The sequence below is a fragment of the Indicator indicator genome, chromosome 2 (assembly GCF_027791375.1).
Source record: "Indicator indicator isolate 239-I01 chromosome 2, UM_Iind_1.1, whole genome shotgun sequence".
Taxonomy (NCBI): domain Eukaryota; kingdom Metazoa; phylum Chordata; class Aves; order Piciformes; family Indicatoridae; genus Indicator; species Indicator indicator.
The window spans coordinates 1,138,372-1,164,877 of record NC_072011.1 but is presented as its reverse complement, the minus strand read 5'-3'; the positions used below and the strand labels follow the sequence as shown (position 1 = coordinate 1,164,877).

At 50.9% G+C, this 26,506-nt stretch overlaps 1 protein-coding gene across 1 annotated transcript in view; it reads right to left on the bottom strand.

Annotated features, from left to right (window-relative positions):
- Positions 1 to 1,549: 1,549 nt before the first annotated feature.
- The window catches only part of CD109 (CD109 molecule), a 106,370-nt gene continuing 81,413 nt past the window's right edge, over positions 1,550 to 26,506 (bottom strand). Inside the window, exons 25-33 of the mRNA XM_054398291.1 lie at positions 24,293 to 24,521; positions 22,036 to 22,201; positions 20,181 to 20,371; positions 15,918 to 16,073; positions 15,760 to 15,825; positions 6,968 to 7,104; positions 4,351 to 4,507; positions 2,853 to 2,955; positions 1,550 to 1,740 (exon numbers count right to left, since the gene is read on the bottom strand). Of these exons, the coding sequence (XP_054254266.1) occupies positions 1,550 to 1,740; positions 2,853 to 2,955; positions 4,351 to 4,507; positions 6,968 to 7,104; positions 15,760 to 15,825; positions 15,918 to 16,073; positions 20,181 to 20,371; positions 22,036 to 22,201; positions 24,293 to 24,521 (1,396 nt within the window). The remainder of the gene's footprint in view (positions 1,741 to 2,852; positions 2,956 to 4,350; positions 4,508 to 6,967; positions 7,105 to 15,759; positions 15,826 to 15,917; positions 16,074 to 20,180; positions 20,372 to 22,035; positions 22,202 to 24,292; positions 24,522 to 26,506) is intronic.

Here is a 26,506-nt window from a genome sequence, read left to right as displayed (position 1 = left end):
CTACAACAATTTCCATCACTTGGGGCTTTGTGACTGAGACTTCTTCGCAGCAAGGCAGCCAAAAGCCATTTCAGAACCTCTGCTGTTTGTCTCAGGAATTAATGCAAGCAAACACTAAAGCAGAGCTGCCCTGCCTGGATTCAGGCTGAGCAATTCACATCCTTTCTTCCCAAAGCACATTCAGGAGGCAGGGACTGCCTGCAAACTAAAACCAGTAGATTTCTACTACCTGCTGCAAAGGAGTAGTTTATCTCCAGAACATCTTGTCTAGAAAATAAACCTCTTCATCTTAACATTCATCAGGCATCAGTCTCCCTCTTAGAAGCTCTCTATAAAGCAAGAATTGAAAGGATGACAGCTTGCAGTTCTTGAAGTTGTGTTTTTTAGAGGCAAAGGACAAGTCTGTTTAGTGTTAAAGAGAGGAGGCTGAGGGGAGACCTCCTGGCTGTCTGCAGCTCCCTGCAAGGAGGTTGTGGAGAGGTTGGTGCTGGTCTCTTCTGCCAGGTCAGTAGTGAGAGAAGAAGAGGGCAGAGCCTCAAGCTGCCCCTGGGGAGGTTTAGAGTGGCCCTTAGGCAGCAGAGTGGTCAGGGCTTGGAATGTGCTGGGCAGGGAGGTGGTGGAGTGCCCAAGGCTGGCTGTGTTTGAAGGTGGTTTGGCTGTGGTGCTTGGGGCTGTGGTTTAGGGGTGCCCCTTGCAGAGTAGGGTTCATGGTTGGGCTTGGGGCTCCTGAGGGGCTTCTCCAGCCTGAATGTGCATCAGGAGGGTGGTGGAACACTGGAACAGGTTGCTCAGGGAGGTGGTTGAGGCTCCATCCCTGGAGATATTCAAGGTGAGGCTGGAGAGAGCTCTGAACAACCTGATCTAGTTGGGGATGTCCCTGCTGACTGCAGAGGGGTTGGGCTGGATGAGCTTTGGAGGTCTTTTGGAGGTCCTTTCCAACCCAGATCATTCTATGAAATCAGACTGACAGTTTCCTGGAGCACTCAGCACTTTTTGGCTCTTGGCTCTGTTCTGGTGCCAGATCTTTGTATTTTTTTTTCATGTTATTCCCCAGGGGAGCACACAGCAAATTTCAATCCTAATGCTTAGCATCACGTCTGCAGAGTAGAGCAGAGCAAAGCAAGCTCTGGTTGCAAGCTCTCAGCACTCTGCCTAGCAGCACCCCAGCAGAGAAACAGGTCTGGGACAGCATGGGAAGCTAATACCCACCCCCACTAAAAAGCAGGCACAGCTGGAAGCTGGGCTAAAAAAGCCAGTGGGGATGTGGAGCTGGGTTTGTATGCCCTCAGCCTGCTCCCTCAGGAACTCTGTGCTTCTTCAAGAAAAATAACTCCAGTAAGAAACTAAACACTTGTTTTTTCCAGCAGACACTCAAAGAAGTTCTTTCTGGCACAGCCAGAAATTCACCACCTGGGCCAGCCCAGCTCTCCCTGAATGAAGCAGGAGTTTGGTCACTCTGAAAGCACTAAGGACAGGCTGGGAGCTGCACACAAAACTTTCTTTGGATCAGTCATGAAAGCCTTAGATGCCAAAGAGTCTGTTTCCTTTTTTACAGCACCCAACTGCACAGCAAGTTTACATGAAGGACAAACAGCACACAGAAGGAAGAGGCCACTGGAGAGTGCTGAAGCAAGGCTGGAGAAGCATCTCGGGGGCAGAGGCTGCAGTCACTCTCACAGAAGTCACAGGGGGTTATGCTCTGCATCACTTCTGAATTGTAGCTTCTCACTGCTCTTCTCCCTGTTCAGAAAGGTTAATTCACATGGGTTAATGAACTCCTGAGAGCTGAGCAGCAAATTAACCTCACAAGGAAAGCACTTTGCAAGGATGCACTAAACTCTGCTGCAGACCACATCATACTCTGCCAGACACTTCCCTAAGCCTGGGCATTGATCTTTGCTCTGCTGCCAAAACATAAAAACATTCTCAACATACTCAAGCCAAAGCTTGCACTGACTCAAGTGGCTGGAAGGTCACATCCAGAGGGTGCTGCTCAATGGCTTGAAGTGCAGATGGAGAGCAGTGACAGTGGTGTCCTTCAGGGGTCTGTGCTGGGACCTGTGCTGGGTAATGTTTGTAGCAATGACACAGAGAATGAGAGTGAAAGCACCATCAGCAGTGTGCAGGTGGCACCAGGCTGAGTGGTGCTCATACCCCAGAGGGACAGGAAGGGATCCAGAGGGACCTGGACAGGTGGCAGAGGTGGTGCAAGGGTGAACCTCATGAGGTTCCACCAGAGCAAGTGCAGGGCTCTGCACCTGGGCTGAACAACCCTCACTGGCAAGACAGACTGGGGGAGGAGGGGAGAGAAAGCAGCCCTGAGGAAAAGGACCTGGGGGTGCTGGTGGGGGAGAAGCTGGCCAGAAGCAGGCAGTGTGAGCTTGCAGCACAGAAGGCCAAGGGCAGCCTGGGCTGCATGCAAAGCAGCATTGCCAGCAGAGCCAGAGAGGTGATTCTGACACTTTGCTCTGCTCTGCTCAGACCTCCCCTGCAGTGCTGTGTGCAGCTCTGGAGCCCTCAGCACACAGGAAGGACATGGAGCTGATGGAGAGGGGCCAGAGGAGGCCAGGAAAATGCTCAGGGGCTTGGAGCAGCTCTGCTAGGAGGACAGGCTGAGGGAGCTGGGGGTCTTCAGCCTGGAGAAGAGAAGGCTGCAGGGACACCTAAGAGCAGCCTGCCAGGACCTGAAGGGGCTCCAAGAAGGCTGCAGAGAGACTGTTTGCAAAGGGCTGCAGGGACAGGAGTAGGGACAATGGCTTCAAAGGAGAGCAGAGCAGCTTGAGATTGGATGTGAGGGAGAACAAAGAAACTTTCTGAATCACTCAGATCAGTCTGCAGTGAGTGACACTTACTGGGTTCGTAGTAATCCACCACGGACACTGAAGCATCTTGGATATTTGCCACTTTGAAGTCTCTCACAGCTGGAATATCCACACAAAGCTGTGTGTCATTGAGCTAGAAACAGAGAACAGATACATCCTGAAAAGCCTGTTGACAGTGGGTATCCATGGAAGAGGTATCAGAGAATCCCAGCAACATTCAGGCTGGAGAAGCCCCTCAGGATCCCCAACCCAACCATTAACCCTACTCTGCAAGGGGCACCCCTAAACCACAGCCCCAAGCACCACAGCCAAACCACCTTCAAACACAGCCAGCCTTGGGCACTCCACCACCTCCCTGCCCAGCACATTCCAAGCCCTGACCACTCTGCTGCCTAAGGGCCACTCTAAACCTCCCCAGGGGCAGCTTGAGGCTCTGCCCTCTTCTTCTCTCACTAATCACCTGGCAGAAGAGACCAGCACCAACCTCTCCACAACCTCCTTGCAGGGAGCTGCAGACAGCCAGGAGGTCTCCCCTCAGCCTCCTCTCTTTCACACTAACCAGCCCCAGCTCCTTCAGTCTCTCTCCAGCACATTTCTTCTCCAGACCCTTCCCAGCTTCCTTGCCCTCCTCTGCCCTGGCTCCAGCACCTCCACATCTCTCTTGCATTCAGGTGCCCCAAACTGGACACAACACTCCAGGTGTGGCCTCCCCAGAGCTGAGTCCCAGGAGACAATCCCCTCCCTGCTCCTGCTGGACACAGCATTGCTGATCCCAGCCAGGATGCCTTTGGCTTTCTTGGCCACCTGGGCACACTGCTGCCTCCTCTTCAGCTGCTTGGCCATCAGCACCCCCAGCTCCCTTGCTGCCAGCAGCTTTCCAGCCACACTGCCCCAAGCCTGCAGCCTTGCTTGGGGTTGTTGTGCCCCAAGGGCAGCACCTGGCACTAGGCTTTGTTGAAGCTCCCCCTGGTCACTGCAGGCCATGGATCCAATCTATCCAAGTCCCCCTGCAGAGCCTCCCTCCCCTGGTGCAGATCCACACTGATCCTCACTTGGTGTCATCTGAGAACTCACTGCTGACACACTCTGGGTCTTCATTAAGGTCATCAAGGTCAAGACTTCTAACCCCTCAGTAGTCTGCTTCTGAAGAGTTGGGAGTCAGGATGCATATAAAATCATTATCCCATTTGTCGACTTCTTTAAATATCTGACTTTTAAATGTCTGATTTTCAAGAATCTTAACCCAGAAACCTCTTCCAGCAGACCTGAGTTGTACCTAATCCAAGCAGACTCACTGAGAAACAGTGCAACTATTACTTCAGTGTTGATTTCCTCCGAGACAATCAGGACATCTAGTGTGAGGTGTCCCTGCCCAGGGCAGGGGGGTTGGAACTAGATGATCCTTGTGGTCCCTTCCAACCCTGACTGATTCTATGATTCTATGACATCCTTCCACACCTAAGCCAAGCACTGGCAGCTCAGCATCACTCCAAACACAACTCTTTTGTGATTTTTTTTTTCAGCTTACAGAGTCTAAGTAGAGGTTGACTTTTCCATTGTCCTTCTCCGTCTTCTTCACTCTGTGGTTTAATGGAATGAAATCTGGTGGCACGGAGAAGCCACTGAGTAAACCAACCTCCATCAGCACCATTCCGCTGTTGGGAGCTGTGCCAGGAGCCAGGTACCTGTCCCAGACACAGAGGAAAAGAAGCTTTTAATGCAAAAACTCTCTCAGAGAAACTCTTTGGTCATCAAATCCCAATTCTGGAAGTAACAATCCCTGAATCACAGAAGGGTAGGGCTTGGAAGGGACCTCTAGAGATCATCCAGTCCAACCCTCCCTGCTAAAGCAGGGCCACCCAGAGCAGGGCACACAGCAATGCACCCAGGTGGGGTTTGAAAGTCTCCAGAGAAGGAACCTCCACAACCACTCTGGGCAGCCTGCTCCAGGGCTCTGGTAGCCTCAAAGTGAAGCTTTTCCTTCTGTTCAGATGGAACTTGTGTTCCAGTTTGTGCCCTTTGCCCCTTGTCCCAAGCACTACTCAAAGAGTCTGGCCCCATCTGGTTTCAGTGCAGAGAGGCTTGATCTAATCTGGGCAATAGCCAGCAGGCACAAAGCCAGAGCCCTGTTTTGGTATGTTTCTGGTTACCAGCTCAGTAGCACAGATGCTGGGCTGGGCCACCAGGGCACATGAGAGCCCTTGAGATAGCCTGGGCTTGTTTTGGTTTCAAGGCTTCTCTGAGGTGTCAACAGCTGTCTGAAGACTAACACAAACCCCTGACATGTGAAAGGCTTACAGGATGAGTCTGAGATAAGTCTTGGCTGAGCCTTCTGTGATTCTAGCTGAGATCTTTGACTCAGGAATACAGGCAGCAAGGGCTCCCATTCTCAGATTCACCAGAGCTGGTTATTTGTATGGTGGTGTCATCTACAGGCTCCAGTTCCAGTCACAGCTCTTCTCTGGTAGGCAGACCATAAATATAGTTCTAGGCAGGCAGGAATGAAGGCAAGAAGGAAGGAGAGCAGGAAGGCAGGCAGAAAGGCAAGAAGAAAGGAGGACAGGAAGGAAAGTAGTCAGGAAGGCAAGAAGGAAGGAAGACAGGAAGGAAGGCAGGAAGGCAGGCAGAAAGGCAGGAAGGCAGGAAGGAAGGAAGACAGGAGGCACAGCAACAGGTTGCCCCAGGGAGGTCGTCCCTGCCCATGGTGAGGAGGTTGGGGCAGATGCTCTCTAAGTTCTCTTCAACCTAAGCCATTCTGTGATTCACAGAACTGTCAGGGCTGGAAGGGACCTCAAGGCTCATCCAGTCTCAACCCCCTGCCATGGGCAGGGACACCTCACACCACAGCAGGTTGCTCACAGCCACATCCAGCCTAGAATGAAAAATCTCCAGGGATGAGGCTTCCACCACCTCCCTGGGCAGCCCGTGCCAGTGTCTCACCACCCTCATGGGGAACAACTTCTTCCTAACATCCAATTTTAATCTCCCCACTTCTAGTTTTGCTCCATTCCCCCCAGTCCTATCACTCCCTGACACCCTCAAAAGTCCCTCCCCAGCTTTCTTGGAGCTCCCTTCAGATCCTGGAAGGCCACAAGAAGGTCTCCTGGGAGCCTTCTCCTCTCCAGACTGCACAACCCCAACTCTCTCAGGCTGTCTCTGTAGCAGAGCAGCTCCAGTCCCTTGGAGGTGTTCAAGGCCAGGCTGGATGAGGCCTTGAGCAGTGTGGTCTAGTGGAAGGAGTCCCTGCCTATGGCAGGGGGATTGGAACTGGATGATCTTTAAGGTCCCTTCCAGCCCAAAGCATTCTGTGAATCTATGAATCTCTGGTATGGAGGAAAGGAACTCAAGAGCATCCACAGAGTACCAGGAGGTGCTTTCAAAACTTGCATTTCCCAAGAATGCATTCAAGTGTCAGCAGAAGAAAGCAGTGTTGCTAGGAGAAGCATTCACAACCAGGGGGAAGCCTAAAGATACAAAGACTGCAATCACCTCAACATCCTTGTAGAAGAGAAAAAAGTACAACTAGCCAGGGATGCAATGCCCAGCTGGAGTCTCCTTCTCTGGAGCCTTTCCAGCCCCTCCTGGATGCCTTCCTGTATGACCTGCCCTGGCTGCTGCTGCTCTGGCAGGGGGGTTGGACTGGATGATCCCTTCCAACCGCTAACCTTCTATGATCCTCCACATAGCCAAGGAGCACTTGAACCAAAGAAGCCTTTGAGTTTTCTCTTGCATTTCACACAGCCTTTTCCACCTGCCCCTAACATTTAGGGTACCACTATCTTTATGCATACCAGTATGGAAAATATCACTGAGAGCAAAATCTATGCATAAATATATATATATATATATACATATTCCTTTCTATACTGACTTCTGAATTGCTTCTTAGCTTAACTACTGCCATTCTTACAGAGCAATTGGATCTAGGTGGGGATGTCCCTGCTTACTGCAGGGGGGTTAGTCAAGGTGACCTCTAGAGGTCTCTTCCAAGGCAGTGCAGTCTATGATTCTATGATTTTACTCTCTAGTTAGACATTTGTCTCCCACACATAAGCAGATTCACTCAAACAAATGGCTAATTTAGCTCACTTTAAATAATTCCCAAGCTGTGTAGATTCCTGAGCTGCTCCAGGGGAATCACCTACCTTGTGCACACATTCACAGTCAAATGGTTTTGATCTTCTTTGTCATCCTTTACATCAACATTCAAGTCAAAGGCTTCTTGTTTCTGGGCAGATCTGAGCCTCTGCTCAGGGTGTTTGGTGTTGTAGATAACATTGAGCTGTGGGTTGCAAGCAGAGACATTAGATGGTTTTTGGAAAGCAAATCTGTGTGGTTAAAACTCTGAGTTTCTAACAGCACAACCAGGTCTCCTGAGGTGAGACCTCACCTGGAATATTGCATCCAGCTCTGGGCTGCCCAGCTCAAGAGGGACAGGGATCTGCTGGAGAGAGGCCAAGGGAGGGATCCAAGGATGCTGAAGGGACTGGAGCACTGCCTGGGGAGGAGAGGCTGAGAGCCCTGGAGGTACTTAGTGTGGAGAGGAGAAGGCTGAGAGGGATCTGATCAATGTCTCTCAATAGCTGAGGGCTGGGGGTCAGGAGGGAGGGGACAGGGACAGGCTCTGCTCAGTTGCAGCCTGGGATAGGCCAAGGGGCAATGGATGGAAACTGCAGCACAGGAGGTTCCAGCTCAACAGGAGGAGGAACTTCTTGACTGGGAGGGTCCCAGAGCCCTGGAGCAAGCTGCCCAGAGAGATTGTGGAGTCTCCTTGTGTGGAGCCTTTGCAGCCCTGTCTGGATGTGTTCCTGTGTGACCTGTGCTGGATTCTCTGCTCCTCCTCTGGCAGGGGGCTTGGACTGGGAGAACTCCAGAGGTCCCTTCCAACCCCTAAGATCCTGTGAGCCTGTGATAACACCAGAGGAGTGCTCACATGAGACAGGATATGTGGTCTTGTATCTAATAGTTGTACACTTGAGGTTTATAAGGAATTACTGTGAAAGAAATTTCCTCTCTGTAGCTTTGTAATGCAGCAGGACCAAAGCAATCAGCAGGACACAACTGTGGCAAATGTAAGGCAAACTGAGGCACTCTGGAGCCCCTATTAAAAGAAGGATCTGGAGGTGCTGGAAGGTGTCCAGAGAAGGGCCACCAGGATGAGCAGAGGGCTGGAGCTGCTCTGCTCTGGAGACAGACTGAGAGAGTTGGGGTTGTGCAGTCTAGAGAGGAGAAGGCTCCCAGGAGACCTTCTTGTGGCCTTCCAGTATCTGAAGGGGGCTCCAAGAAAGCTGGGGAGGGACTTTTGAGGGTGTCAGGGAGTGATAGGACTGGGGGGGATGGAGCAGAACTAGAAGTGGGGAGATTCAGATTGGATGTTAGGAAGAAGTTGTTCCCCATGAGGGTGGTGAGACACTGGCACAGGTTGCCCAGGGAGGTGGTGGAAGCCTCATCCCTGGAGGTTTTTGCAGTCAGGCTGGATGTGGCTGTGAGCAACCTGCTCTGGTGTGAGGTGTCCCTGCCCATGGCAGGGGGTTGGGACTGGATGAGCCTTGAGGTCCCTTCCAGCCCTGACAATTCTGTGATTCTATGAATCTATGATTCTATGATGAGGGAGCTCAAGGACACCCAGCAGCTTTCCCCCAGAGTTATCTGCTGGTTTATGTTTGCAGCTACTTCCTGACAGTGCAAAATGGGAGGAATGAAAGCAAAGTGCAGAGCCCAGCCCCCACTGGGTTCAAAGAGACAGGGCTGGATATGAAAGCAGAGCAAGAGCCTAATCCCCAGCATGCATACAGAATGTGCCTTGGGTCTGCACCTCCCAGCACTTTGTACACTCAAACCAGATGAGGATTCTTCTGCAAGCTCAGAGCAATAGAGTTCTCTTGCAGCTAAGGAAGTAGTTTCATTATCTGCTTCATCTGTGCAAAGACAAATTTCCAGTCCTCAGCCTGCCCTCAGGGCCCAAGCTCTTCCCATCTCTGCTCAACAGCTGCCAGGCTCTGCTACATGAGCCAAGTAAGGAAGTGGGACAGGATGTCCAGGGCAGGGCAGGAACATCAACAAGCTAAGCTGTTACACACAGCCTGAAGAGGTTCCAGGTCTTCTTGTGCAGATGTACAGAAGATGCTTGAAATAATGGGAGAGGAATGGTAAAACCCTTGGAACAGTGGAAGAGGAATGGTAAACCCTTGAAACAGGGGAAGAGGAATGGTAAAACCCTTGAAACAGTGGAAGAGGAATGGTAAATCCTTGAAACAGGGGAAGAGGAATGGTAAATCCTTGAAACAGTGGAAGAGGAATGGTAAATCCTTGAAACAGGGGAAGAGGAATGGTAAACCCTTGAAACAGTGGAAGAGGAATGGTAAATCCTTGAAACAGGGGAAGAGGAATGGTAAATCCTTGAAACAGGGGAAGAGGAATGGTAAACCCTTGGAACAGTGGAAGAGGAATGGTAAAACCCTTGGAACAGGGGAAAAGGAGTGGTAAAACCCTTGGAACAGGGGAAGAGGAATGGTAAAACCCTTGGAACAGGGGAAAAGGAGTGGTAAAACCCTTGGAACAGGGGAAGAGGAATGGTAAAACCCTTGGAACAGGGGAAAAGGAGTGGTAAAACCCTTGGAACAGGGGAAGAGGAATGGTAAAACCCTTGGAACAGGGGAAAAGGAGTGGTAAAACCCTTGTAACATGGGAAGAGGAGTGGTAAACCTCTTGAAACAGGGGAAGAGGAGTGGTAAACCCCTTGGAACAGGGGAAGAGGAATGGTAAAACCCTTGAAAGAGTGGATGAGGAGTGGTAAAACAAGAAACTCTTTTAAGATTGCTCTAGTGCATCAAAACTGGCAAAAGAATACAACTCTCCAGAGGTCCCTTCTAACCCCTAACATCCTGTGACCCTGTGGCCCTGTGAAACTCAGCACCCTCACATTAAACAGAGATCTGTGGAGGTGGTGATTCACTGGACTGGGTAGTGGACACCTCACCCCTGGAAGTGTTTAAGGCCAGGCTGGCTGAGGCTTTGAGCAACCTGCTCTAGTGGAAGGTGTCCCTGCCCATAGCAGGGGAGTTGGAACTGGATGATCACAGGATCAGAGGCTCACAGGGTGTCAGGGCTTGGATGGGACCTCTGGAGAGCTTCCAGTCCAAGCCCCCTGACAGAGCAGGAGCAGAGAATCCAGCACAGGTCACACAGGAACACATCCAGACAGGGCTGCAAAGGCTCCAGACAAGGAGACTCCACAACCTCTCTGGGCAGCCTGCTCCAGGGCTCTGTCACCCTCCCAGTCAAGAAGTTCCTCCACCTGTTGAGCTGGAACCTCCTGTGCTGCAGTTTCCATCCATTGCCCCTTGGCCTATCCCAGGGCACAAGTGAGCAGAGATTTAAAGGTCAGGTATTAAAAAAAGCTGCAAGTTCAACTGCATCTCTGATTTAAGCCTTTAAATGATCTTGAATGATCTTCCCACTCAAGGCATTCTAACAATGATTTCTCTGTTCCCTCAGGCATCAAGACAGAACACGTGGCAGGGCAGGGGGAGATCTTCTTTGACTTTTGGTAGAAAAAATGCCCAAAAAGTGGTTCAAATAACAACAGTGCACTGAACATGGCTGAAGAAAAGGGATTGAAGAGCATTTCTGGAAAATCCTAGTCCCTGTACAACAATTCCTGGCAGCAGATGGAACACTGTCAGTCCAGACCTCAAGGTAGGACAGAGAGTTGTCCAACTTAGAGGTCACCAAGCCAGTTTTAGGTTGCCAACCCAGTTCCAGGTTAGCAAGCCCATGCCAGCAGAGGAGTGTTTAACTTCTGATGTTCTGATGTTTTGCTTTTTTTGCTCTCAGGACCAGCTGTGGTGCAGAGGAAAGATTTATGGTGTCCAACTGCTCAGCAGGAGAAGGCAGCAGCCAGGATGAAGCCAAGCAAGTGAAGTCTGCCAGCTCCAGGCATGCAGAATGTCTGGTAAAGACAAGCTGGCACTGCCTCAGCCAGCTGTCACCACACAAACAAAGCTGTTTCAACTTCTGCCAGAAGAAAATAATGCATGGGAATTTTCTGCCAGGGCAGGATGTCTGAAGCCACATACAGAAGAGGTCAGTCAGCCAGGGGCTGCATGGAAGAAGTCATCACTGCTGTGCTCTGACTCATGATAGTCAAGGAAAAATCCTTTTCACAACAAAGGGTGCAGGCAAACCTCATGGAGTTCAAGAAGGACAAGGTGAGGGTCCTGCATCTGGGGAGGAACAACCCCAGGCACCAGGACAGGTTAGAGGCTGCCCTGCTGGAGAGCAGCTCCATGGAGAAAGAGCTTGGAGTGCTGGTGGGCAGCAAGTTCTGCATGGGACAGCAATGTGCCCTGGTGGTCAAGAGAGCCAATGGGGTCCTGGGGTGCAGCAAGCAAAGTGTGGCCAGCAGGGCTAGGGAGGTTCTGCTCCCCCTCTGCTGTGCTCTGCCCTGCTGAGACCACAGCTGCAATCCTGTGTCCAGTTTGGGGCTCCCCAGTTGAAGAGAGACAGAGAGCTGCTGGAGAGAGTGCAAGGGAGAGCCAGGAGGATGCTTAGGGGACTTGAGCATCTGCCCTGGGAAGAGAGCCTGAGAGCCCTGGGGCTGTTTAGTGTGGAGAAGAGAAGGCTGAGAGGGGTCTGATCAATGTCTCTCAAGAGCTGAGGGCTGGGGGTCAAGTGGAGGGGGCCAAGCTCTGCTGGGTGCTGCACAGCAAGAAGCCAAGGAGCAATGGAGACAAAGTGGAAGAGAGAAGGTTTCAGCTCAAGAGGAGGAGAAACTTCTTTGATGTGAGGGTGAGGGAGCCCTGGAGCAGGCTGCCCAGAGAGGTTGTGGAGTCTCCTTCTCTGGAGCCTTTCCATCCCCACCTGGATGCATTGCTGTGTGGCCTGCCCTGGGTGCTGCTGCTCTGGCAGGGGGTTGGACTGGAGGATCTCTGGAGCTCCCTTCCAGACTCTGATACACTGTGATACTGTGATTTAATTGAAGCCTCCTTCTTTCTGCACTCACACTTTTTGAGGACAGAAGAATTGAGTATTGTGTCCAGTTTTGGGTACCTCTAATGGCCAAGCAGCTGAAGAGGAGGCAGCAGTGTGCCCAGGTGGCCAAGAAAGCCAAAGGCATCCTGGCTGGGATCAGCAATGCTGTGTCCAGCAGGAGCAGGGAGGGGATTGTCCCCTGGGACTCAGCTCTGGGGAGGCCACACCTGGAGTGTTGTGTCCAGTTTGGGGCACCTGAATGCAAGAGAGATGTGGAGGTGCTGGAGCCAGGGCAGAGGAGGGCAAGGAAGCTGGGAAGGGGCTGGAGAAGAAATGTGCTGGAGAGAGACTGAAGGAGCTGGGGCTGGTTAGTGTGAAAGAGAGGAGGCTGAGGGGAGACCTCCTGGCTGTCTGCAGCTCCCTGCAAGGAGGTTGTGGAGAGGTTGGTGCTGGTCTCTTCTGCCAGGTGATTAGTGAGAGAAGAAGAGGCCAGAGCCTCAAGCTGCCCCTGGGGAGGTTTAGAGTGGCCCTTAGGCAGCAGAGTGGTCAGGGCTTGGAATGTGCTGGGCAGGGAGGTGGTGGAGTGCCCAAGGCTGGCTGTGTTTGAAGGTGGTTTGGCTGTGGTGCTTGGGGCTGTGGTTTAGGGGTGCCCCTTGGAGAGTAGGGTTCATGGTTGGGCTTGGGGCTCCTGAGGGGCTTCTCCAGCCTGAATGTTGCTGTGATTCTTATAGAGAAACCAGCATTAGATCAATAAAACCAACAACTGCATTTCTTTTTAACCCTTCTAAGAAGCAGCTTCTAAACCTTAAGGCAAAAGTAAACATTGAGGTGCTGGAGCACATCCAGAGAAGGGCAACCAAGCTGGGGAAGGGTCTGGAGAACAAGGGTGGGGAGGAGCAGCTGAGGGAGCTGGGGGTGTTTAGTGTGGGGAAGAGGAGGCTGAGGAGAGCCCTCCCTGCTGTCTATAACTCCTGGCTGTAGTGAGGTGGAGATCAGGCTCTTCTCCCTAATATCAGGTGACAGAACAAGAGCAAATGGCCTGAAATTGTGCCAGGGGAGGTGTGAAGGGATGAGCTAGGAGACTTTAGTGACTGCAGCAGCACTAAGCTACAAGCAAACATCTGTTTTCTCCATTATACTACCCAAAACAATTACCTTTTTTCAAGACCTTACAGGGTGAAGAGTGAAGGCACTGCCAACGTGCACACCAAAAATGAGGTGGGTTGGGTTTTTTTTTTCCTAAGAACCCATCCTGTTGGGCAAGCAGCCTCTTGCATTAATGGATCAGATCTTCTGGTGTGTGAGATTTACAGGAATTACTGCTTTGAGATGTTGCACTTGGGCAGGAAGCCAACTCCCAGGAGAGTGAATCTCACCACTGCACTCTGGCAGGGCTCAGACAACGAGAGCCAGCTGAAGGAATTATGGTGGTAATGTCCTATCCTATCTGATTTATCAAATGGGACCCGGATCTAGCTTGGGTGTGGGAAAAGAAAAAAAGAGAATCCTCACCCAAATGGCATCAGTGCTCTTTCTTGCAGAGCATCAGACTTGCCAGAGGAAGCAGGAGGGGAGGAAAAAAAATGATCCCAAGAAAGAAAAAATTGTGGAGAAGCTGCTGCAGTGTGTTAAGTACAATATTCTGACTCTGACCAAAGCCCCTCCTGACTCAAAGCTGCAGCAAGAGAGGCAAGAGCACAGTGACCTCAAAGGCGAAGATAAATCATGAACCTAAAAGAAGATAACCTGGCACTGGTTCCTGATCAGCAGTCACTTGGGAGCACATTTGATGCTCACACAGCAAACCAGGAACCTAAGGAGAAGATAATCACAGGATCACACAGAATTAACCAGCATGGAAAAGACCTTTGAGCTCATCCAGTCCAACCTATCACCCAACACCATCTGATCAACTAAACCATGGCACAAATGCCTCATCCAGGCTCTTTTTAAACACTTCCAGGGATGGTGACCCCACCACCTCCCTGAGCAGCCCAGTCCAAGGGCTAATCTCTCTTTCTGGGAAGAATTTCTTCCTAACATCCAGCCCAAACCTGCCCTGGCATTGGTTCCTGATCAGCAGTCACTGGGGAGCACATTTGATGCTCACACAGCAAAGCAGGAACCCAAGGAGAAGATAACCTGGCACTGGTTCCTGATCAGCAGTCACTGGGGAGCACATTTGATGCTCACACAGCAAAGCAAGATCTTCAAGCATGGTGCTGGTACGGCCCCAAGGAGCCCTCTAACCATGGAGCCAGCTCTTGGCTATTCTGGGTGGAAGACTTCTACTGAGTATTCTGCAGACAGCCTGGTCTGGATGTGAACTGTTCCTGCTGGCAGGGATGGAATTGGAAAGCAGCTTCTTGCCACAAAAAGCATTCATTCCTTTCAACAAACCAGCAGCTTCCAGCAAGAAACTTATTTGCTGAAAAGTTCTTGAGGAGCTGGCCTGACAAATTAGTTGACTTAATATCAGGGAGTGTTTCCCAGCAATGCCTAAGGTTAAGTAGCCTGAACCGTTCTGGAGCCTCCTTTTGTTACATTCCACATGCAAACCCCACAGCTGGAACCACAGATGTGTGAAGCCACTCACTCCCTGCTGAGAACTTGATTCCCACCCTAGCCAGCAGGGCTGAATTCAAATCACCCCCTGAGAAACTTTCCAACTTCCTTTGCACCTTTGAGAATGAACAAACACAGGTCAGGATTTATGGCCCTGTGGGTGCTGAATGAAGGAGGTGGATCTCTACCTGCTGTTCCCTGCTGGTAGGCAGCTGTGAATGTTTCTCTGTAAAGGTCTTTAGCCAAAAGCATCTTTGGCAACCATCACCATGAGTTGGTTTTTTGTTTGTTTGTTTCCCAGGTGCGTAAGAACACTGAAGTGAAGGTTGGAAGGGACTTGAGGTGGAATCTAACCTGGCATAAAACTTTGAGATCACATAATCCCAGCAACATTCAGGCTGGAGAAGCCCCTCAGGAGCCCCAAGCCCAACCATTAACCCTACTCTACAAGGGGCACCCCTAAACCACAGCCCCAAGCACCACAGCCAAACCACCTTCAAACACAGCCAGCCTTGGGCACTCCACCACCTCCCTGCCCAGCACATTCCAATGCCTAAGGCAGCCTAAGTTCAGTTTTCTCAAGTGTGACTAGAAGCAGCCTGGCAGGAACTCTGTCTGGTTTTGTTATCCACTCAGCAGTTAGGAGTTTGTCTAGATATTTCCAGTAAAATTAACCTCTTGTGCTCAGAGACTAACAGTTCTGCACTATGCCAGGCTTTCCAAAGGGCTTCTCTTTCAGCTATGTGATCCTAGCCACTACCATGCCTCTAGACACCCTTGTGACAAGTCCCTCTCCAGCCATCCTGGAGGATCTAAGCAGCTCTAAGTTCCCACCAGAGCCTTCTCCTCTGCAGGCTGCACACCCCCAGCTCCCTCAGCCTGTCCTCACAGCAGAGCTGCTCCAGCCCTTGGATCATCTTTGTGGCCTCCCCTGGCCTCTCTCCAGCAGCTCTGTGCCCTTCTCCTGCTGGGGACAGCAGAACTGGAGGCAGGATTGGAGGTGAGGTCTGAGCAGAGCAGAGCCAAGGGGCAGAATCCCCTCTCCTGCCCTGCTGCCCACACTCCTCTGGCTGCAGCCCAGCACACAGCTGCCTGCTGGGCTGCAGGAGGGCACTGCTGGCTCCTGGGGAGCTGCTCAGCAATCAATACCTCCAAATCTCTTTCTTCAGAGCCACTCTCCACACCCTCTGACCCCTGCCTGTATTTGTGCCTGGCCCAACCCAGATGCAGGACCATTCACACGGTATTTGGTCCCCAGCTTTCTCCAATCAGGGAAGTGCTTCGGTCCTGACTTAAGCCATTCCTGAAAAGCTGATGATAAGAGCAATCTTATGAAGCTTCCCCAAAAGCCCTTCCTTACAGAGAGCACATTGGTAGCAAGAATAACTGCACTGCCCACCTGGAAGACAGCAAATCCTGTTCCCTCTGCTGCCACTGTAAGAGTCATTGGCTGTGCAGGAGCAATCTGAAAGAAAAAAAAAAAAGGAGGAAAGCAACATTATCAAAACTCTTTCAGCCAGCAGGCTGGACAAGAGTGCTCCTCACTCCCTACTGTACCTCCTTGGTCTGCAGCAGGAAGCGGTTTTGGGAGTCAATTGAAAAGGTCTCTGGGCTTTTCCAAGAAGGTGCTGATACTCTTACATCCATTGCTGTTTTGCCCACAGCTGTGAGAGTTGCAAACAGACTCAAGGCTTGCAGGGCCACCACTGTGTCCTGTTGAGAGAAACAAATCCTTCTGTAGGAGCCTGCAGAGTGAGCTACCTGTGAGCTACAGGTGCTGCTTTGGGAAGATCATGGTCCCTGCATTGTCCCTTCTGTGCATCATGCTGGAGTCTTCATGCAGACACCCCCACAGCTGTGTTGGGATTCACAGAATCCCAGCAACATTCAGGCTGGAGAAGCCCCTCAGGATCCCCAAGCCCAACCATGAACCCTACTCTGCAAGGGGCACCCCTAAACCACAGCCCCAAGCACCACAGCCAAACCACCTTCAAACACAGCCAGCCTTGGGCACTCCACCACCTCCCTGCCCAGCACATTCCAAGCCCTGACCACTCTGCTGCCTAAGGGACACTCTAAACCTCCCCAGGGGCAGCTTGAGGCTCTGCCCTCTTCTTCTCTCACTACTGACCTGGCAGAAGAGACCAGCACCAACCTCTCCACAACCTCCTTGCAGGGAGCTGCAGACAGCCAGGAGGTCTCCCCTCAGCCTCCTCTCTTTCACACTAACCAGCCCCAGCTCCTTCAGTCTCTCTCCAGCACATTTCTTCTCCAGGCCCTTCCCAGCTTCCTTGCCCTCCTCTGCCCTGGCTCCAGCACCTCCACATCTCTCTTGCATTCAGGTGCCCCAAACTGGACACAACACTCCAGGTGTGGCCTCCCCAGAGCTGAGTCCCAGGGGACAATCCCCTCCCTGCTCCTGCTGGACACAGCATTGCTGATCCCAGCCAGGATGCCTTTGGCTTTCTTGGCCACCTGGGCACACTGCTGCCTCCTCTTCAGCTGCTTGCCCATCAGCACCCCCAGCTCCCTTTCTGCCAGCAGCTTTCCAGCCACACTGCCCCAAGCCTGCAGCCTTGCTCGGGGTTGTTGTGCCCCAAGTGCAAAGATTTCACTGCCACAAAGGACACCAGAAGGAGGATTGAAACACAGAACAAGTTATCTTGTCATTAAAAACACACCCCAATGAAACTGTTCATTTTTGCTGGCTCTGACAAAGCATCTGAAGGAGTCTGCCCTTCACTCAGACCTACTCACATCAAAGCACAGAGCAGCCCAGGCTTGAAGGAATCTTGAAGGACCATCTGGTCCACTTTTTTCATGAGGAAGGGAATCTAGATGAGATTATCCAGCACCCTCTCATTGTGTCTCAGTTCATGATGGAGATCTATGATGAAGACTCACAAAACGTCTCTCACAGCAAAGTGAATGAAAATCAAACGATCTAACACATCTACTTATCTGGTCTCTCTTACAGACCAAAGGAGCTCTAAGATCTTCCCAGAGAATCCAACCTTAATCATCTGAAAGCAGAAACATGCCTGCCCTTACCTAAGTTGTGGAAACCAGGGAATGCCCTGAAGCATCCTCAGCAAATCCTCACATTGCTTACACTTCCATTTTTCACCCTGAATGCAGACAGAGTTCAAGACACCCAACAGGGACCTTTCATGTCCAAATATCAAAACTCATGGCAAGCTCCACCCCATCTGTCCTCTAACTCTCAGCACATCACACATGCAACTGATTCACAGATTGTATTGGGCCTGAAGGGACCCTCAGAAGGTCACCTTGCCCAAGCCCCCTGCAGTCAGCAGGGACACCTCCAACTAGGTCAAGCTGCCCAGGGCCACATCCAGTCTGATCCTGAATGTCTCCAGGGACTTTTCTCCTTGTTCTTTACCAATATATTAAGTTTCTAATGTAATCAACTCACAGAAGGAAACACTGCAAACATTATCTTTTTAAAAGCAACCTTAACAAAACGCACAGCACCAATTCCACACATCAAGGAAAAAAAATAGTATCTAGAGAGATAGTGGAATAATCCTGAAATTAAAGTAGTTTAGGGTATGGAACAACAACAGGATCTAAATAATTTCTTAACTTCATCCTCAGGGGTAATGGCACTGCTGGATCTCCAACCTCCCAAGTGAGATGGGGTTTTGGAGAACAGAGAAAAGCTTTTCCAACTCATTGAGGGATTCATTGAATCATAGAACCATAAAATGGTCTAGGCTGGAAGGGACCTCCACAGCTCATCCAGTCCAAGCCCTCTGCACTCAGCAGGCACATCCCCAACTAGAGCAGCTTGCCCACAGCCCTCTCCAGCCTCACCTGCAAGATCTCCAGGGATGGAGCCTCAACCACCTCCCTGGGCAACCTGTGCCAGTGTTCCACCACCCTCCTGCTGCACAACTTCTTCCTCACATCCAATCTCAAGCTGCTCTGCTCTCCTTTGAAGCCATTGTCCCTGCTCCTGTCCCTGCAGCCCTTTGCAAACAGTCTCTCTGCAGCCTTCTTGCAGCCCCTTCAGGTCCTGGCAGGCTGCTCTTAGGTCTCCCTGGAGCCTCCTCTTCTCCAGGCTGAACACCCCCAGCTCCCTCAGCCTGTCCTCCTAGCAGAGCTGCTCCAAGCCCCTGAGCATTTTCCTGGCCTCCTCTGGCCCCTCTCCATCAGCTCCATGTCCTTCCTGTGCTGAGGGCTCCAGAGCTGCACACAGCACTGCAGGGGAGGTCTGAGCAGAGCAGAGCAAAGTGTCAGAATCACCTCTCTGGCTCTGCTGGCAATGCTGCTTTGGATGCAGCCCAGGCTGTGATTTGCCTTCTGTGCTGCAAGCTCACACTGCCTGCTCCTGGCCAGCTTCTCCCCCACCAGCACCCCCAGGTCCTTTTCCTCAGGGCTGCTTTCTCTCCCCTCCTCCCCCAGCCTGTCTTGCCAGTGAGGATTGTTCAGCCCAGGTGCAGAGCCCTGCACTTGCTCTGGTTGAACCTCTTTCAATACTCAATCAAGCTCCTTAAATACTCAGCAAAAATTAACACATTAGGAAGGCAGAAGAACCTCCAGGGAACCAGGCTGGATCTTAAATTGCATTTTATTGTGCAGAACTAATTTCTCTCAGATTAATCCCCCCTACAAACATATGAAAATCATGAAGGACAGAGACTGTACAGCTTGGTATGATGAAATGTGACCCAGCATTTGCAGTTAATTTCAGAGCTGGTTTGAACTAATGCAATCCAAAGTTATTTATTTTTTTTTCCTGGATGCCAGCACAGCTTACAAGCTGTGGTTTCAATAACACGGAAACCTCCTGGGGAGAAATGAAGATCTTCCAAATTTCACAGCCCCAGCAAAACTTTATGCCATAAAAGAGGACAAAGCACATTGCTAAGTTCAGGGAAGCTGCCAACAGAGGCATCAGGTCAGGTTGTTTCTATACAGCTTACTGCCCCCCTCCTTATTTCAGTTCATAGACTGCCAGGACTTTGAGGACCTACATATGGAAAGAATAGAAAGAGGCTTCTCCCCTTGGAAAGAAAGTGAACAGGGAGATTTATCAGACTCCCTTGGAAAAATCTGAGTTTTCTCCCCCATTTTTCATTGCTTCTTCTTAATTTAAGGTCTTTTGTCATTAGTATTTTACACAATCAAAGTGGCCTCAAGTTGCACCAGGGGAGGTTTAGATTGGGTATGAGGGAAAAGTTCTTCACCGAAAGGGTCATTGGGCACTGGAAGAAGCTGCCCAGGGAAGTGGTGGAGTGACCACCCCTGGAGGTGTTTGAACTGGGATAGGCTGCCCAGGGAAGTGGTGGAGTCACCATCCCTGGAGGTGTCACCATCCCTGGAGGCATCACCATCTCTGGAGGTGTCTGAACTGGAACAGGCTGCCCAGGGAAGTGGTCGAGTCACCATCCCTGGAGGTGTTTGAGCTGGAACAAGCTGCCCAGGGAAGTGGTGGAGTCACTATCCCTGGAGGTGTTACCATCCCTGGAGGTGTTTAAAAGATGCTTGGATGAGGAGCTTAGGGCCATGGCCTACCAGTTGTGTGCAGGGAGGTGTCAAGTTATGGTTGGACTCAAAGATCTCAAGGCAATTCTATGACTCTAGTTCTGTTTTGTCTAACATTTGCCCAACTCCTAAATCTGGTAGTCCAGGTTTCAGATGCCAACATCATCCCAAACCCCAACCTGCATGTAAGCAAAATGAAATTCAGTCATTATTAGGTAAAAAACCCCAACCAGTCTCTTTTCTTCTCTTACTTCTACACACAGAACTCATTTAGAAAGCATAACAAAGCCTCCTGAGGCAAGATACTACCTGAGTAGACAAGAATCCCCCGAGGTGGTTTCTTTGGTGGCTTAACCATTTCATAATGGGGATGCCCTCAGCTAATCTGTCTTGATAGAAGTGTGAGAGCAGAGCATATGCTGCCAGTTCAATGTCAATGGACCCTGGCTGCCATGAGTCAGACATCTCAGCAGCAGGTGTGACCCAGAAACGAAATTCTCCTGCAAAAAGAACCAGCAACAGCTTCAGACCCACAGGCTGAGGGCTCTGGGACAGACTTGAGGAAAACTTCTTAATTAATGCTTACACATGGGATCTCAGGCTCACAGGATGTTAGGTGTTGGAAGGGACCTCTGGAGAGCTTCCAGTCCAAGCCTCCTGCCAGAGCAGGAGCAGAGAATCCAGCACAGGTCACACAGGAACACATCCAGACAGGGCTGCAAAGGCTCCACACAAGGAGACTCCACAACCTCTCTGGGCAGCCTGCTCCAGGGTTCTGTCACCCTCCCAGTCAAGAAGTTCCTCCTCCTGTTGAGGTGGAACCTCCTGTGCTGCAGTTTCCATCCATTGCCCCTTGTCCTATCCCAGGCTGCAACTGAGCAGAGCCTGTCCCTGTCCCCTCCCTCCTGACCCCCAGCCCTCAGCTATTGAGAGACATTGATCAGATCCTTCTCAGCCTTCTCCTCTCCAGACTAAGCACCCCCAGGGCTCTCAGCCTCTCCTCCCCAGGCAGTGCTCCAGTCCCTTCAGCATCCTTGGAGCCCTCCCTTGGACTCTCTCCAGCAGATCCCTGTCCCTCCTCCACTGGGAAGCCCAGAGCTGGATGCAATATTCCAGGTGAGGTCTGAGCAGGGCAGAGTAGAGGGGGAGGAGAACCTCCCTGGCTCTGCTGGACACACTCCTCTGAATGCCCCCCAGGACCCCATTGGCCTTCTTGCCCCCCAGGGCACATTGCTGTCCCATGCAGAACTTGCTGCCCACCAGCACTCCCAGCTCCTTCTCCTTGGGGCTGCTCTCCAGCAGATCCCCTCCTAACCTGTACTGGGATCCAGTAAGATCCTGCACAGTGTGTCCATGTTTAGGCACCTGTCCCATAAAGCACTTTTTCAGAAGTGGCTGAATATAAAACCAGAAAAAGGCCAGGAGTGAAATCATCACTGCCATTGATTTCAGTGAACGTGAGAAGGATCTCCTGCTCAAAGGAGCCCTGCTGAAAAGGGCCTCTCCCTGCTGGGGTGCTGGGTCTTCAGGACGGGAAAAGGCTCCTCACTCACTATCCATTCTCTAGGCTCAGCCTGCGGTGAAGCCTTCAATAGAAGGGACCTCCTGCCCTCACTGCAGGCACTGCCAGCTGGGCACACTGCTGGCTCATGTTTAGCTGCTGTCACCCAGCACTGCCAGGGGCCCAAGGCTGTCCTGGAAGTTCTTAGCTCATTCTCTACATCACACTCAAGCCACTTGAAAGGAAGGATTCTCTTCATCTTTAATCCTCTGTGCAGCTGTGATAACAAAATGTTGCTAAAGTTGTGCAGGGGGAGTGCCCAGAGGCTGGAGCCAGGCTCTGCTGGGTGATGCCCAATGCCAGCACAAGGGGCAGTGGTGGAAGCTGAGCCATAGGAAGTTCCATGCAAACAGGAGGAAGAAGTTTTTCTCTGTGAGGGTGACAGAAGCCTGGAAGAGGCTGCCCAGGGAGGTTGTGGAGTCTCCCTCTCTGGAGATATTCCAACCCCACCTGTCTGTGTTCCTGTGTGAGCTGCTCTAGGTGCCCCTGCTCTGGCAGGAGGGTTGGACTGGATGAGCCTTGGAGCTCCCTTCCAGCCTATAAGAGTTTGTGATTCTGTGAAAAATCCATCTCTACCAGAGTGGAAGAACAGTTGTGTAGTACCTTGGTGCTCTGCTCTCTGGTTCAGTTCATTCAGGGCTTCCTTTGCTTTTGTGCTTTTTGCCCAGGACAAGGCATATGTCACAAGTGCCAGGGTGTAGTTCTCCACAATGCCCTCCTCCAGTTTGTCTTCCAGATAGTTTGTAGCACTCTTGATGACATAAGCATGCTGGAAATCAAGATCACATTAAAGAATGCTGAGGAAATAAAAGAGAAGGTGAAATATTTCAGAGTTGTGCAGAAACAGAAATATTACCATCTCCAAGAGACAACCAAGCAGTGAAGATCACATTGAAGAAGTAAAATATAGGCTGAGATATTGAAAATTAAGAGTTGTGAAGAAACAGAAACACTACCCTCACCAGGAGACAAGCAAGAAGTGAAGGTCACATTAAAGAAACAAAATATAGGTTGAAATATTGAAAATTAAGAGTCATGGAGACACAGAAACATTACCATCACCAGGAGACAACCAAGAAGTGAAGGTTACATTAAAGAAATAAAATATAGGTTGAAAGATTGAAAATTAAGAGCCATGGAGACACAGAAACATTACTATCACCAGGAGACAACCAAGAAGTGAAGGTCACATTAAAGAAGTAAAATATAGGTTGAGATACTGAAAATTAAGAGTCATGAAGACACAGAAACATTACCATCACCAGGAGACAACCAAGCAGTGAAGATCACATTAAAGAATGTTGAGGAAATAAAACATTGGTTGAGATATTGACAATTAAGAGTCATGGAGACACAGAAACATTACCATCACCAAGAGGCAATCAAGAAGTGAAGGTCACATTAAAGAAATAAAATATAGGTTGAGATATTGACAATTAAGAGTCATGGAGACACAGTAGCATTGCTGTCACCAAGAGGCAACCAAGCAATGAAGATCACATTAAAGAATGTTGAGGAAATAAAATATAGGTGGAGATATTGAAAATTTAGGGTCATGGAGACACAGAAGCATTACTAGCACCAAGATGCAAGCAAGAGATGCTGAACTTCTCTAGCAGAGACTGGCATGGGTATAGGCACACACCTCCAAGGCCAAGCTTTGGATCTGTTTTGAATGTAATTTTTTTCTGTGAACTCAACTGGAATGGCTTTAACATCTCTAAGGATAGCTCCTCCCAGAAATTTCTTTGCAAGATGTTGGACTAAAGTTCTGGCAGAAGTTGTTCCCCATGAGGGTGGTGAGACACTGGCACAGGTTGCTCAGGGAGGTGGTGGAAGCCTCATCCCTGGAGGTTTTTGCAGCCAGGCTGGATGTGGCTGTGAGCAACCTGCTGTGGTGTGAGGTGCCCCTGCCCATGGCAGGGGGTTGGAACTGGATGAGTCTTGAAGTCCCCTCTAGTCCCCATAGTTCTGTGATCTGTGACTCAAGTGTATCTGCAGAGGTTACTGTAGGACATTTATTCCTCCATTTTCCTAAATTGCCACTCTGATGCCCTGTGAAAGCCATGACAATATTCTTGCTAAAAGCAATTGCCTTTAGGTTTTGAAAGGCACAGCACGCTGCAGAGCCTGCCAGCACCACTTTGTACTGGAATCACTGAATCACAGAATGGGCTGGGTTGGAACAGACCTCCAAAGCTCATCCAGTCCAACCCCCTGCACTCAAGCAGGGACATCCCCAACTAGAGCAGCTTGCCCACAGCCCTCTCCAGCCTCACCTGCAAGATCTCCAGGGATGGAGCCTCAACCACCTCCCTGGGCAACCTGTGCCAGTGTTCCACCACCCTCCTGCTGCACAACTTCTTCCTCACATCCAATCCCAAGCTGCTCTGCTCTCCTTTGAAGCCATTGTCCCTGCTCCTGTCCCTGCAGCCCTTTGCAAACAGTCTCTCTGCAGCCTTCTTGGAGCCCCTTCAGGTCCTGGCAGGCTGCTCTTAGGTGTCCCTGCAGCCTTCTCTTCTCCAGGCTGAACACCCCCAGCTCCCTCAGCCTGTCCTCCTAGCAGAGCTGCTCCAAGCCCCTGAGCATTTTCCTGGCCTCCTCTGGCTCCTCTCCATCAGCTCCATGTCCTTCCTGTGCTGAGGGCTCCAGAGCTGCACACAGCACTGCAGGGGAGGTCTGAGCAGAGCAGAGCAAAGTGTCAGAATCACCTCTATTGTCTTGGGCAGATGAGGGAAGCCTGACAAAATCAGGTGCAGGTTGATCCCTCTGCTTCCTTCAACTACAAAGTGCTTGTCAGCTGCTATGACAATCTATGAAGTGTTCCAGGGGTATGGATTCGATTCCTGACCTCCAGTACCTGTTTGTCTGGGAAGCCTAGGAGGGAGGACATGACATAAGCTGTGAGAGACACTGGATTGTTGGTGCCTCCCTGAAGGTCACTGTGCAAGACTTTCCCAGGCTCCTGAAACTCTCCATTTAGCTTCTGGTGGCGAACAATCCACTTGGCTGTGTCCAGGAGCACATCTTGGTCAATGTCGATGAAGGGACGAGCTTGGAGGAAACATCTCAGCACAAAAGCTGATAGCCTGCGGGGAAGGGTAATCAAATGGCACAAAATTAACAACACAGCACAGCTTCACAGAGTCACAGCTCCACAGAGTCACAGCTTCACAGAAATGAGAGGTTGGAAGGGAGCTCCAGAGCTCCTCCAGTCCAACCCCCTGCCAGAGCAGCATCACCCAGGGCAGGCCACACAGCAATGCATCCAGGTGGGGTTGGAAAGGCTCCAGAGAAGGAGACTCCACAACCTCTCTGGGCAGCCTGCTCCAGGCCTCCCTCACCCTCACACCAAAGAAGTTTCTCCTCCTCTTGAGCTGAAACCTTCTCTCTTCCACTTTGTCTCCACTGCTCCTTGGCTTCTTGCTGTGCAGCACCCAGCAGAGCTTGGCCCCCTCCACTTGACCCCCAGCCCTCAGCTCTTGAGAGACATTGATCAGATCCTCTAACCTGTCACCACACTGTTTTCATGCCAGATTTGCCAACACAGATAAATGAGCAAGATCAGAGGCTCACAGGATGTTAGGGGTTGGAAGAGACCTCTGGAGAGCTTCTAGTCCAAACCCCCCTGCCAGAGCAGGACCAGAGAATCCAGCACAGGTCACACAGGAACACATCCAGACAGGGCTGCAAAGGCTCCACACAAGGAGACTCCACAACCTCTCTGGGCAGCCTGCTCCAGGGCTCTGTCACCCTCCCATTCAAGTAGTTCCTCCTCCTGTTGAGGTGGAACCTCCTGTGCTGGAGTCAGCACCATTTTCCAGTCCATCCACACTGAGCCTAAGTCAAATCCTGCTGCTGGCAATGAATGATGCTTGCTGGCTCCAGGAGCAGTGGCTCAACCCGTGGCATAGTACCTGGCATGGCCCTCTCAAAATAAGTGCAGTGAGGCTTGGGTTTGGGGGTTTGGAAGGCTTCTCATGTGAGGAGTGGCTGAGGGAACTGGGTTGGTCTGGTCTGGAGGAGAGCAGGCTGAGAGGAGACCTCACTGCTCTCTGTGATTACCTGAAAGGAGGCTGGAGGGAGGCTGGGGTTGGTCTCTTCTCCCAGGTGACCAGTGATAGAACAAGAGGAAATGGGCTGAAGGTGTGCCAGAGCAGGTTTAGGTTGGATATTAGGAAAAATTTCTTTACTGAAAGGGTGATCAGGAATTGGAAGAGGCTGCCCAGGGAGGTGGTGGTGTCCCCATCCCTGGAGGTGTTCAAGAACTGTCTAGATGTGGTGTTTCAGGATATACTTTAATGGTAGCTGGGTTACAGTTGGACTTGATGATCTGAAAAGCCTTTTCCAACCTTAATGATTCCAGGGTTCTCTTTCAAGCCAGCAGTGTGCACTGAAATCCCTCAGTACATGTAAGCTGAGCAAGGCTTAGCTGAATGAAGGGCTGGAACTCTCCACAAGTCCCTGAAGGGAGGTGGGAGTGAGCAGGGGACAGCCTCTGCTCCTTGGTGGCGAGCAACAGGAGCAGAGGAAATGTTTCCAAGCTGCACGAGGGCAGGCTCAGCCTGGATGCCAGGGAATATTTCTTCCCAGAGAGGGCTCTCAGACCTTGGGATGGTCTGCCCAGGGCTGTGCTGGAGTCACCATCCCTGGGGGTGTTCCAGCAGCCTGTGGAGCTGTGCTTAGGGACATGGTTTGGTGGTGACCCTGCAGTTTGGACTGGATGAGCTCTGACATCTCTTCCAACCAGATACATTCTGTGGTTCTGTTATTTGTCTCAGGTACCTGACTAGTTTCCAGTGCTACACTCCCCATGCTTCTCAGGGTGACATTCAGCACCAAAGTCTTTTCCACTTGTATCTGTGTCTCAAAAAAAGGAATGAAAGAGGCAAGGAGGACAAATTTTTACCACCAATAACTCTGTTCACCCCCTAGAAAAAGCCTCAGCCAGTTTTCAGCCTCCAGCCTGGAGAGAACTGAGGATCTGTTTGAAGCAATGATGATCACACAGTTCTAAATACTTCCAGTGGACCACAGGAATAAGTCATTTAATTATTATTCTACATTCCTTTGA